The 13247-nt window shown below is 38.3% G+C and overlaps 1 protein-coding gene across 1 annotated transcript in view; it reads right to left on the bottom strand.

Annotated features, from left to right (window-relative positions):
- The window catches only part of lrba (LPS-responsive vesicle trafficking, beach and anchor containing), an 897133-nt gene that overhangs the window by 769450 nt on the left and 114436 nt on the right, over positions 1 to 13247 (bottom strand). Inside the window, exons 18-20 of the mRNA XM_043699616.2 lie at positions 12900 to 13008; positions 9908 to 9989; positions 6347 to 6470 (exon numbers count right to left, since the gene is read on the bottom strand). Of these exons, the coding sequence (XP_043555551.2) occupies positions 6347 to 6470; positions 9908 to 9989; positions 12900 to 13008 (315 nt within the window). The remainder of the gene's footprint in view (positions 1 to 6346; positions 6471 to 9907; positions 9990 to 12899; positions 13009 to 13247) is intronic.

The following is a 13247-nucleotide window of genomic DNA, read 5'->3' as shown; positions in this document are numbered from 1 at the left end:
AGATCCAGTGACCTACGTCTCCAGGGTCCTATTGCCGACAAAGTAAGAGTTTTCCACCTGTAAACGATACCTTCGAGTCTTTTGGACAGTCCAGCACTTCAACTACATTATAGTCAGTGGATTTAAACAAATATCAACTGAGCACACCCTAGTCCAGCTCCTGCTGGATAGCTGAAACAACAACAGCTCAGTGAGCCAGATTTGAGCCGGATGATGGTCTAATCTGCTTCAAGGTCAGGGCATCATAGTCAGATGTATCAAAGTGCCCACGTTCCTCACCAATAACCTAAATTATGGGGAAGACTCACATGACTGCCAAATCATAGTTACTAAACACCCCACCAGGCCTTTATTCCAAAGCAACAGGAGAAATGATTAGAAATGAGACAAAAAGGTTGAGGCGCAGACAGCACAGTCAAAATCTATGTAGATGGATCCTCCACCGTAGAGGATGGTAGTCTGGCTGTGGGATATATATGACAGACCATAAAGGACTGCCACTAGTTGAATGAGCTTTACAATTCCCAGACATCCAAGTCCCCAAACTTCTGAAATAGCATCTGTAGCCTATGTAGTCAGCTACCCAAATCTGGTCCCTTCATCCACAGATATAAACTCTGATAGCAAGTATGTGTACAACAGCCTCATTGAATTTATACCATTTTGGGAAGCTTGAGGCTTTATTGCTGCTGATTGACAACCGCTACCATCAGCCCCCTTAATAAAATCTGTCGATGGAAGGAAATATGGCATAATTAAAGTTAGAAGCCACCACAAAACATCCCCAGAAGATAACCGCAAAGCAGATGAGTTAGCTAAGAGAGGTGCTCATGTAGGAGAATTCTGGCAGCCACTCACAGGTGAGCAGGCAAACGCAGTCATGTAAGCCAAACAAACAGAGAATCTTAGGCAAGCACAATATCATGATAATTCCTTGAAACAGATTTTGGGAGTTTATCCGGATGTTTATGATGAATGGAAGGATTTCCGTACAGGCACAGGATGGATTAGTTTTAAAGGCAGGAGTTTACGTAGATCCGATTCAAGACAGAAATCAGATCATGTACCAATACCATGATGGGCACAGGCACCAAGGAATGGAGGCCACTACCAAACAACTGACAGGACTGTGTTCATGACCAGAGTTACATAAGGATCTAGCACACTACATAAGGAACGGACACACTACATAAGGAACTATCTGATGTACGCCAAAAATAATCCAGACAGGCATACTTGAAAGGGAAAACTGCACCCGTCCAGTGGAAGGCCCTGGACAAATCTACAAATTGATTACACAGGTCCCCTTCCACCATGTAGGAACAGATTTACTTATATTCGAGACATCATAGACACGTTCACGAAATGGGGTCCAGCCCACAAAATCGAGTCAAATCAAGGAACCCATTTCACCGGCCGAGTCATGCAGAATGTGATGACTATGCTTGGTATCAAGCAGAAATACCACACTGCATGCCACCCTCAATCGAGAGGGATTGTGGAAAAAGGATGAACCGCACCCTAAGGAAGATAGTGCAGCAGAACAATAGAACTTGGGACACTACTTCCACTCGCCCTCATGATGGTACGCAACACCATCTCACAATCCCCAGGGTATATCCTTCATACTCTAATGACAAGCTCACCCACGAAAACAGTCAACTACTTATTTGGGCTTGACCTCTCAGAATCTGACCCCACTCATGAAAATGTGGTGCAGCAGCTAACCGAAAATATCAAGGCCACTTCAGTTTGCAGCAGCAGTCAGGTTAGGGACCAAAAGGAAATTAAGTAAGGCTTAGTTCAACAGTAAAGTTAACCTTTCGAGTACCCTATAGGACAGCATGTGATGCTACAAATATACAACCCTAATTCCTTCCTCACTCCATGTCCCCACACCGTGATGGATAAGGCGAGACCCTCAGTATACAAAGCTCTGTGAGCCACAGGAAAAAACAGCTGCTACCATGTAAACCAATTAAAAGCCGATGGCACTCAACACAGCCAGTCTCACCATCTTGATAAGTGTGAGGCAGATGACACTGCCCAAATACCAATGACATCCCTGGCACATTCTCTCAGTCACCATACTCCTGATGAAATTCATACTCTCCCATCACTACCACCAACTGAAATAGATGCCCAAGAACCACCCTGCCATTGAAATATCATCGCCTGATTAGGACCAATTGGTCAGGGCAATCAAGCCCTGAACAATCTACTGATAGACATCAATGACCCTCTCAAAAGGGCATGAAGACTTCTAAGAATCAGTGCAACACCATCCTCAGGAGTGGTAACTCGAGACCAACCACTATAAAGAGAAGACACCCTGAGACCATTGGCAGAAGACCACCTGATGATCATCACCATGTGAATCAAGGCCAAAATCTAGCGTGATGGTATATGATCATCCAGAGTTAAGTTCAAGTAAAAGATATTTGATTATATATATGGTGTAAATGGTTTATTTGTAGGGTCTTTTGTTATAATATTAATTTTGTGAAATAAATATCATGTGTTACTATTAAGGGTCAACTTGCAGTTTCTTTGCTAGATATAAGAGTTAAAACACCCTGTATGGTAGGCACAACACCTGGTCATTTGAGATAGATGAAGCACCTTTCAGGAACAAAAGTGGCAAACTCATCTGCAAATTTGTGCAAGAGAGATCAAATAATGATCTAAGAGGACAAAGGCTGTTTCTCCTAAAGAAAGTTCTCTCAGATTATGTCTTCAAATCTAACTCGCTTCCAATCACAAACTGGGTCAGGTAACCTCTGTGAAAGTGTTATCACAGTGCCATTCTGGCAGCTTGTTTTTACCAAAGTCAAAATTGATGCTGCTGTAGCTAGTATCTTCTACTTTGCAAAAAACTATTTCCAAAACTTTCCAAGAGATATATAGTTATGTAATTAATACTTTGGATAACAGTGGTTGGATTGGGCAACAGATATTAGATTTAAGGACCATCCAAATGACATGGAACTTTTGATCTAAGTGGATCATCTAGTTAATGGCTTTTCAGGAGAAACATCACAATCAAACTGTCTAATTGTTTATTACTCAAAATCATATATCCTACTAAGATTCAATAATTCCCACGATCCAACTCAACTAATACAATGCTGAAAGAACCAAAGTAAAAACATTTAGTCCAGGCCACAATCTCTTAAAGAATCGTTATTGGACAGCTTGTAACGCAGGGCAGATGTTTTCATTTTGAAAAACTTGGCACATTTAATCAATGAAGCAACAAGGAAGGATACTCCATTTTAAGATCTGAAATCACTTATTTACTAACTGCACTGTAAAAGGTTCAGAAATGCTAACTTGGTAATATATGGAATTCAGCTTTGTAGAAAAGAATCTTTTAATACTTAGATAGTGTTCATTAACAACTAAAAAAGTTTAGTCAGAATTTGCAGAAGAACTACTAGGATTTAAGCGAGCAAGTTAGTACCAGAATTATTTAGATGACAGAGTCATAGAGATGTACAGCATTGAAACAGACCCTTTGGTCCAACCTGTCCATGCTGACCAGGTTTCCCAACCCAATCTAGTCCCACCTACCAGCACCCAGCCCATATCCCTCCAAACCCTTCCTAATCATATACCCATCCAAATGCGTCTTAAAATGTTGCAATTGTAACAGCCTCCACCACTTCCTCTGGCAGCATGACAACATAAACAGCAAATAAAGTGAAGAAAATCATATTTGGGCATGATCATTGAAAGTTTCTCACCAGTAATGCAATTGTAGAATCATAGAACCCCTACAGTGCAGAAGCAGGCCATTCTGCCTACTGAGTCAACACAAACCCTCCATAATTGCAAACTCCAAAGAGTCGCTGAGCGTGGAATCGGAAGCAGGAGTAGTGCTAACTACTGAGCTCGCTGCCACAATTGTGAGTAAATTAAAAACTGTGACAAATCTGCAAATTTGACAAATTATATTTTAGCAGCATATGCTGCATTTACAGAAAACAAAGCAATTATTCAGCTCAACAATTCCATGGCAGTGCTTACACTTCATCTGAGATCACCAGATAAAATCCCACAATTCCTTTCACCATCATGTGTACATATTTAAAATCAACCCCTGTTTAAAGATGTTCAAGATGTTATGACAACTCTGGAATAGGTGGGACTTGGAATGCAAGCCTCCTGAACCAGAGGCAGGGACACTACTGCTGCATATAAGAACCCTCTCCCCCATCTGTACATTCAACTTCTAATTAAAAGCATTTGACATACTTGCTTGTCTTGTGAGAAGATAATGAGCAGTTTATACCTGTACTCAGAGTTTAAAAGGATGAAAAGACATTAATTGAGATAACTAAAGATGCTAGAGGGGATTGATAAAGGGAACAGAAAGTGGATGATTCCCCTTGTGGAGCAAACTAGAATGAGAGGTCACAGTTTTAGGCTAAGGGGTGGTAGATCTAAATGCAAATAAAGCATAATTACTTCTCTCAAAGGCTCTGCAAAATTCCCATCCTCAGAGCATAATGGACACCAGGAAACTGAATAAATTTGAGGAGATAGACAGATTTGTAATTAGTAACAAGGTAAAGATTTATTGGGAACAGGCTGGAAAGTGGAGTTGAGGCAGAGATGAGACCAGCCATGATTGTATTAAATGGATTAGCAAGGTTTAAGGGGCGGAATTGCCTACTAATGCTGCTAGTTTTATATGCTACAACTACTCCTCGCACTTAGTGAATCCCACATCTTAACCAATTTCTGCAAGCTTAAAGTCATTGGTGAAGCCAAATCTATAATATGGCGTACACAGATTTGGTCACTTGAAATACTTGCATTAATACAATGGCTTTAACTTTAAAACAGCATGAAGGCAACTCATAGAAGTACAAACAAAAATAGACACCAGTACAAAGAGGGTCATTGAGAAAGTTATCCAGAAGATGCAGGCCGAGAAGTCAAGATTTGGAAGGTCATTCCAAACCACAAAAAAAAACTACGATATACATCTAAAGGCAAACATTACAAAGAGGAAGTGAAGAAAATGGGAAAGAAGGCACAAAAGGTCAGGGGAACAAAGCTTCTTGGAGAGTTGCAGAGCTGGAGAAGATTTCGGAGATAGTATTCGCACAATCATGAATACAGAATTTTTGATTTCATAGAGGATTTAACCCAAGTTAAAGTTTTGAATGAGATAAACTTCGAGGAGGTGTATTACAAAAGCACTGAAATAATCAAATCTTAAAATGAAGCAGCTTGATGAGTGTTTCAGCAACTGGTGCTGAAGGAGACAGAGGCAAATGATACAATGAGATAAAAATAGACTCTCTTAAAAATATATGATGTCTGAAACTCAGTTTAGTAATTTCAATGTTGTACTAAACTCTAACTTTGGCTCAACTTAAAACAATGTATCTCCCTCTCTCCCTCTCACAGATTCTCAGGAATGGGACCATGGGAGGACATATAATTCTTATGGGCAAGATAAACTTTAGAAGGGTCATGATTGAGATCCATGAGGAATTTCCAGGCAAAGGCAGGGAAGAGCCTGAAGGAAATTTAAGCTTAGTGAGCAAGGAAATCAGGGGAAATGACCAGCTCACAGACCTTCTCAATGTTAAAGGAGTGACAAAGGAGTCAATGAGTTTCATTTTACTGGAGGAGAGGCCCATACAAGCTGCAAAGCATTCAAAGAAGAATTGGATGTAATGCACCTCCTGTTTCCTTGAAGAATTAGATCAATGTTTCCAAGACTAAGCAATTAAGAAAATTCGCAACTTTCCAGTGAAAAGGTGACAGAGGGGAAATAATATTGATGAACAATATAGATAAGATACAGGTATGTAGGTGATTTAGTTTGAGCAACTAGAAAGCTCAAAATTTCAAGATAAAATGACAAAACTTAAAAACATTAATTCAAACTCAAAATCGAGAACAAGCACAGTATTACACTCAGCATGTACAGAGCAAAGTACTTTTTTTTAAAATGCTGGAGTTTATGTTCAGGAGATATTATTGACTGAGCTATTAAAAAAAAATGTTCAATTCTTAGGGGTTAAGCATTTGCAATCTTTAAGCTGGGGGGGTCTGTGTTTGCAAGTGTTCTGCATGATCAGAGGAAAGTGCTCAAAATGTATCAACAAATTTATTTTCCCCAAGCTTTCTGCCAAGCAACTTCACCCTTTACTTAAATATTTACTAAAGAGATCTAAACACACAAGTGGATTGGGCGAGTGAGAAAATCAAAAGTTACTAAGCTACTTGTCCAAACTTCGCAGTTATGAAAATCAGAATATGGGGCCAAGCATAATTAATTCAACTAAATTAAAGCAGTCAAAATTTACCTCAACAGCAAACATACCTCCTGTTTTCTCGGCTGTTGTTGAAAAGTTTGATCATATCCGATAAAAAAACACGCCGAACCTCCATAGTTTCTAACATCTGAGGAGAGTTCCTCAACAATGTTGCAATTACTTTCAGGATTTCTGAAAAATAATCAGAATGCAATTTTAAAACTGATAGAACTTTCAAAGCAATTAGTACTTTAAAAAGATGAATCAGGCTGATTTGTGACTCCTAGAATTCAGAAATCAAGAAAACTTACACTTTTTCTTTTTACAGGGGTGCCTTAAAAATCCACCCACTAATTAAGCTCAATACGATTAGATTAGATTCCCTACAATGTGGAAACAGGCCCTTCGACTCAACAAGTCCACATCAACCCTCCGAAGAGTAACCTACCTAAACCCAATTCTCTCTGACTAATGAATCTAACACTATGGGCAATTTAGCATGGCCAATTCACCTGACCTGCACATCTCTGGACTGTGAGGAAACCAGAGCACCCGGAGGAAACCCACGCAGACACAAGGAGAATGTGCAAACTCCACATAGACAGTCGCCAGAGGCTGGAATCGAACCTGGGACACTAAAACTAAATTTACACTTAAATATAAATAGTTGCATATTTTGGGTGAATATACAGAAATCACAAATGGATTTCTTCGTGATTATTGATGCTCTCTATTTATGCTCTTTCCCACAACTTGAAACATTCTCTTTGCATCCGCTGTATCAAAACCTTTTATGACTTGAAAGACTCCTATCAAAGCAGCCTTCTTTTCAATAGATACAACATTTGTCCAGTCAATCCTTTCCATATATGTATTCTCCCATACTTCTGGTATCATAGAATTATTATAGCACAGGACAGGATCACTTGGTTTGTCATTGTGCAATAGGTCTCTGCAAAAACAATCCATCTTGTGCCATTGTCCTCTCTTTTCCTCAAACCCCTGTAAATTTCACATCTTCAGATGATGATCCAATTCGCTCCTGAAAGCTACTGAATCTGCCTTCACGACTCTCAGAGCAATCCAGACCCAAAGAATTGCTTGTAATGTCACATTTTCTTTTTTTGTCACATTAAAATAATTTCCTCTGGTTCTTCATATTTCCACAAATAGGAACTGTTTCTTCCTATCTATTCTGTCCAGGCCCCTCACGACTTTGTCTTACTTCATTTGTACTCTTCTCATTTTTCTTTTTTAATGAGAACAGGTCAGAAGCAACAAACTTGAGTTCTTTATGCCCAGAACTATTCTCATTAATCCTTACAGCACCCTACCTAAACCCTTCACAATCTTCTAAAAGCGTGGTGCCCAGAACTGGTCATAATAATAGTTGAGGCCAAACCGGTCTTCTATATCAGCTAGTTTTATCACTTGCTTGATGTTTTACCCCCCCAATTTTTTCACCCTATTCATTAAGCTTAGGATCCCCTGTGCTTTATTAACTATGACCTCAACAGGCCCTGCAACTTACAATTATTTGAGCAGATGTACCTTCAGTGGTCTATTTCTGCACATATTTTTGAATTGTGTGCTTGATTTTATATTGCAAGTAGGTATTATTTCAAACAAAATTGAGTATTTCACACCTCTCTGCACTAAATTGGATTTGTCACTCGTCCACCCATTCCATCAACCTGACCGTATCCTTTTCAAGTTTTACATCATTCAATCTCACTATTCACAACACTTTTAAGTTTAGCGTAATTAGCACATTTTGAAATTGTGCGCTCTAGACTAAAGTCAGGTCATTAATCTACATCGTGATATTGTCTGGGGTCTTAATACCAATCCCTGGTGAACCCAACTTTCAACGTCCTTTCAGCCAAAAAAACAACTCTTCACCACTACACTATTTCCTGCTATTCAGCCAGTTTCAAATACATGTTACTACCGTCTCTTTTATTTATCAAACTCAAGTTTGCATAAAAATATATTGTGCAGGATGTTATTATATGCCTTTGGAAGTCTGTACACATCAGCCACAGAGCCCTCATGCTACCTCATTTGCCCAAATAACTGTTACTTTTAGAAACAATAATCAGTCCAAAAATTAAGTCCCTATATTCCCAGAGGCCCATAGGGCAGCTCTCTGAAGAGAGCTAGACAACCGAGTGGTGGTTTCACTTGAGGGTCACCACACCTCAGGTAGTGGGCAGAGGTTGAGAAGGAGACTCCTTCCTATAACCTCTCTACCAGTGTAAAAAAGTAACTCTCATCACTGGTGTCACTCTGCATTGTAAAGTAACTGTCCAGCAAACTGAGTTAACCAATACTCCAGTTTCTAAAAGCTTTCTGGGTCATTTTCTTACACTTGGAATTATGGGTACTGTTGGGGAGGGGAAGGGAGAGGGGGAGGGGGAGGGGGAGGGGACTATAGATGTGCTGGCTTGAAACAAATGCTGGAGATGAAGGAATTTCAAAATAAGTAGGTGGAGGCAAGACGTTAATTGTCAGATTATTTTACAAAACCCATAATTAAATTGTTAGAGGTCTGAGTGGTGTGGCAAATGCTTTGTACAAAATGAAGTCGCAATTATTTAATTTGTCATAATTTTGATTGTACATGCAAACTAATTCTTAAAAAGTAAATAATCTGTCAACACATACAATGTACATAGAATTAGATTTATCCAATCTGTATGAAAATTAAAATCACTCAAGTGTATTATAGCACCTTTCTCACAAACCCCCATTATTTCTTGAATTATACACTGTCCTTAAATGTAGCTATAAACTACTCCTATTAATCACTTTTTTTCACGTTTATTTCCACCCAAACATGATCTTAAAACTTGATCTTCCAAGAAAAGATCATTTCTCACTAGCGCCCAAAACTAATCATTTATTAACAGATCTGCCCCACATCCTTTTAACTTACATGACACATATTGTGCCTATTTATTTCAATTTGTCCTATCAATTCATCAACGTTGTTACGAACATACTGTAAAATGTACAGTTGCAAAGTCCCAGAGGACCACAGGTCTGCTCTCTCATTACAAAGAGACAACTGGTGATGAGTTCATCCCGAAGGTCACCAGGCCTCAGGCAAGAGTCAAGGTTGTGAAGGCCAGGCCTTCATGGAGACCTCAGACTGTGCAGGAATTGAACTGATGCTGGTGGCAGCTTCACTTTGCATTGCAAACCAGCCATCCAATCACTGAGCTATGAATGTACTCATAAATGAATGCTCACTCAGATAAATAGCCTTGCCAGGGTTGGCTGGATCCAAAAAGCAGACTTAATTAACTTAATAATCGCTCTGTTTTGAGGAAAGCACAATTTTCATAAATTTTGCATAAGCTATGATTGAATTTCTGCAATTTTATCCATTATTCCCTCAGTATTCAAGAGAGCATGTAGTCAAGGCCAAGTGCTTTTTTCACTTCAAGTTCTATCATAATGTTTAATTCCTCCAATTACATATATATCACTTAATTCAATCATTAAAATGTAGCTTTGGTTGCAATCACAGAAATTCTGCCTTGATCTTATGACTGAAATAGTTGATAGGCAAACATACCCATAATAATGGGCGTAAAAAAAAGTGTGAACTTTTTAATGCTTACGTGAGTTTTGTATCTTCACTGACGAATCTGGGTCAGGATGCTGCTTATGCACAACTTGAGTGCAAATCTGCTCAGTTAGGATCTTAGGAAGAGAGTGTTCAGGTATTAACACATTTATCACAAAACTGTCATTTCCAACACTTTCTCGGTCCAGAGAAAAACAAACATCTCAAAACGAATTATTTGCAAACAACTGAGTGTTATCTTCATATACCTAGACTGAAGATTTAGACTACTCTCAGAAAATACAACGGACGTCTATGTCAAGCAGCTGACAGTAAGATGAGTGTCAAAAGAAAAACCAAGCCATTATGATATTGCACTATGAATTAAAACTTACGCACCATAGACAAATGCAAAAAGAGCTACAACACGGATTTATAGACAAATGTATCGCAACAATTTGTTATCCAGCTACTTCGCACCAACAGAAACATCGTACAATATATGTTGAAGTTTCTACTCAAACAAATTGATGAAATTGATGATATAACAGAACGACGTGTGCTTGAATCACAGAAAGCTGGTATTCAGGTCCAGAAGGTAATAAGGAGATCAAAAAGAATTGTCACATTTATTGCTAAAGGAATGAAGTATAAAAGAAAAGTCTTGATTTAACTGTACAATGAACTGGTCAGACCACATCAGATTTTTATTGTAGTGTTCTGGTCCCCTTACTTGAAGGTGGACATAATTGCATTGGAGGCAGTTCAGAGAAAGCCCCTTGGAATTAATTCTGGAGATCAAAGGATTGTCTTGTAAGAGACTGAGTAGTTTATGCTTGCTAGAATTTAGAAGAATGAGAGGAGATCTAATCAAGTTATATCAGACCCTAAAGGGGATTGACAAAGTAGATGTAAAGCAGATGACTCCCCTTTTAGGGCGTTATAGAATAAGAGATCATAGTTTAGGTAAAGGGGTGAGAGATTTAAAAGAAGAAAAATTAGAATTACTTCTCTGAAGTGGTCGTAAAGCTATGGAATTCACGATCCCAGAATCCAGTGGATGCTAGGACACTAAATAAATTTGAGGAGGAGACAAGACAGATTTTTTAATTAGCAACAGGTTTAAGGGAGCAGGTAGGAAAGTGAAGTTTAGGCTAAGGTGAGATCAATCATAATAATATTAAATGGCAGAGCAGGTTTGTGAGGCTGAATTGCCTATTCCTGCTCTTTATTCTTATGCTCCTGTGTTCTGACCCAGGATTCTCATTCTTAAACTGAATGCCAGATTTTATGATGTTATGGTCACTATTCAGGGATCTTTTAGTCAGATCATTTATTAAACTTGCCTCATTGCACATTATCCAATATAAAATAGCCAGATCCCTGGTTTGATCCATAACAAATTGTGCCAGGAAACTGTCCCAAATACAACATGAATGGCACACCAACCTGTCTGATTATCATCATTCACTGTCATTGAATCAAAATTCCTGAAACTCCCTCAAAAATGTTACAGATATACTCACACCAGATGAACTGCAGCAATTCAAGGCGGCAGATCATCACCTTCCCATGGTCAAATAAGGATCAGCAAGAAATGCTGGTCTGGCCAATCTTGCTCAAATCCTATTCAAATAACTTCAACAAACAGAACTTAATGGTGTTCCAAGTTCCTCATCAAGTGTCTGCATATTTCTGACGGATCCCAAATCTCAATGCCATGCATCAGTCATGTTACACCAATTGTTTAATGTTCTCCATTTTCCAACTTCAACATTTTTCCTCCACCTTTTCTCCACATGCAACTTCAATGGCCATACTAAATCCAATACACACCTTTTGACAAAGTTACATATTAAAAGTTGGGTTCTATGTAAGTAAATATTGTGGCATACTTGATATCAGTCATGGAAGGCTCTATTCTCTTGATTTTGGAATTCCAGATTGCAATACTTTTAAGTATATGTACACACTCTGCAATTACAGAGGATTTGTAATTGGGGGAATACACTGTGACAAATGACTTATTTCCTGACACTCCTTTCACAGTCTACAAAGCCCAAGAATGAGGAATATGCACGAAAAAGCACAATTCCAATCACGCTGAAAACAAAACTCATCACCATCAAAACAAAATTGTCCACATGTTGGCATCCATCCATCTTCAACATTCACCACAATATTCCCTCCACCATAGATCTACTGCAACTACAAGGTGTAGTTCAAGAGTCAATACAGTTCATGACAGAATCCTTTGAACCTTCCAATCCCCTCACGTCTACCATGTAGGAGTACAAAGCAACTAAAACACCAATATCTCAAAGTGCCACATCTTCCAGACTTGGAACTAAGTTGCTGTTCCCTCACTGTCACTCAGTCAAAATTCTGGAACTCCCTCCCTATGGGTAAGCCTATACCATGGGAACTGCATCAATTTAAGGAGGTTGTTCACCACTATCTTCTCAAGGGAAGATAGAGTTATATTACAAATGCCAGCCTTGCTAGAGATGCCAACATCCCAAGAAAAAATTCATTAAGCGAGCATATTTGAATTAGTTATAGTAGTTGAGTGCTTGAAACATTCATAAATTAACAAACACAAACCACATTGACATTCTGCAAGAACGTTTTACTTCTAAAATACATTTAAGTAAAACAATAATTAATTAAAATCTCAGATTACAACCAAATATTCAATTATAACTTTCATTTCAAGCTGAGATTGTGCTGAGAGACTAAATTCAGATGCACATCACTTACAAAGGAATTTACATCACTGAGTTATTTCTTACATTGCATGATGACTATCAGCAGGACACCATGACCAGATGAATAAATTTGAATAAAATACGTATACCTTTCATTTTGATCACATTCAACATAGCAAAACTGTTAAAGTGCAAAGTCTGTTCATGTTCAGTGTAGTCTTATAACAAAAATTGTTGAAATTAAATTATCCATGGTGAAAACAAATTTACATCTATTCAGACAGTGCTTTTACAAATTTATTATTTAAAAAATCATTATTTTGATTACTTAATCCTTACCTCAAATAAGACATTATACGTAGTCATGGAAATTACATTAGTGTGCAACATCAATCTTTCAGCCAGCAAGGAGAACAAACCATGTCCAACCATGACTTCAGCTTTGCGCCTATAGAAGAATGCACTATACATAAAAGCTGTAAAAATTTCATTCACAATAGCAATTTCAGATCTGTACACAAAAATGGTAACTGAATACCTATGGGCTGATGGATTTTGATTCACAAGAGCTTAAATTTTGAATCTCAAAATCCACATAGATTAAGAAACAAACAACTTGCATTTCAAAGGAATATCTTACAGCACCTCTGACCAATTAATTGATGAAATAGATTACATAAAAGTTTA

The sequence above is a fragment of the Chiloscyllium plagiosum genome, unplaced genomic scaffold, assembly GCF_037043375.1.
Source record: "Chiloscyllium plagiosum isolate Xiang-an unplaced genomic scaffold, Cpla_swu_hap1 HiC_scaffold_1, whole genome shotgun sequence".
In the NCBI taxonomy this organism is placed as follows: domain Eukaryota; kingdom Metazoa; phylum Chordata; class Chondrichthyes; order Orectolobiformes; family Hemiscylliidae; genus Chiloscyllium; species Chiloscyllium plagiosum.
This window is presented reverse-complemented; position numbering and strand designations above follow the sequence as displayed.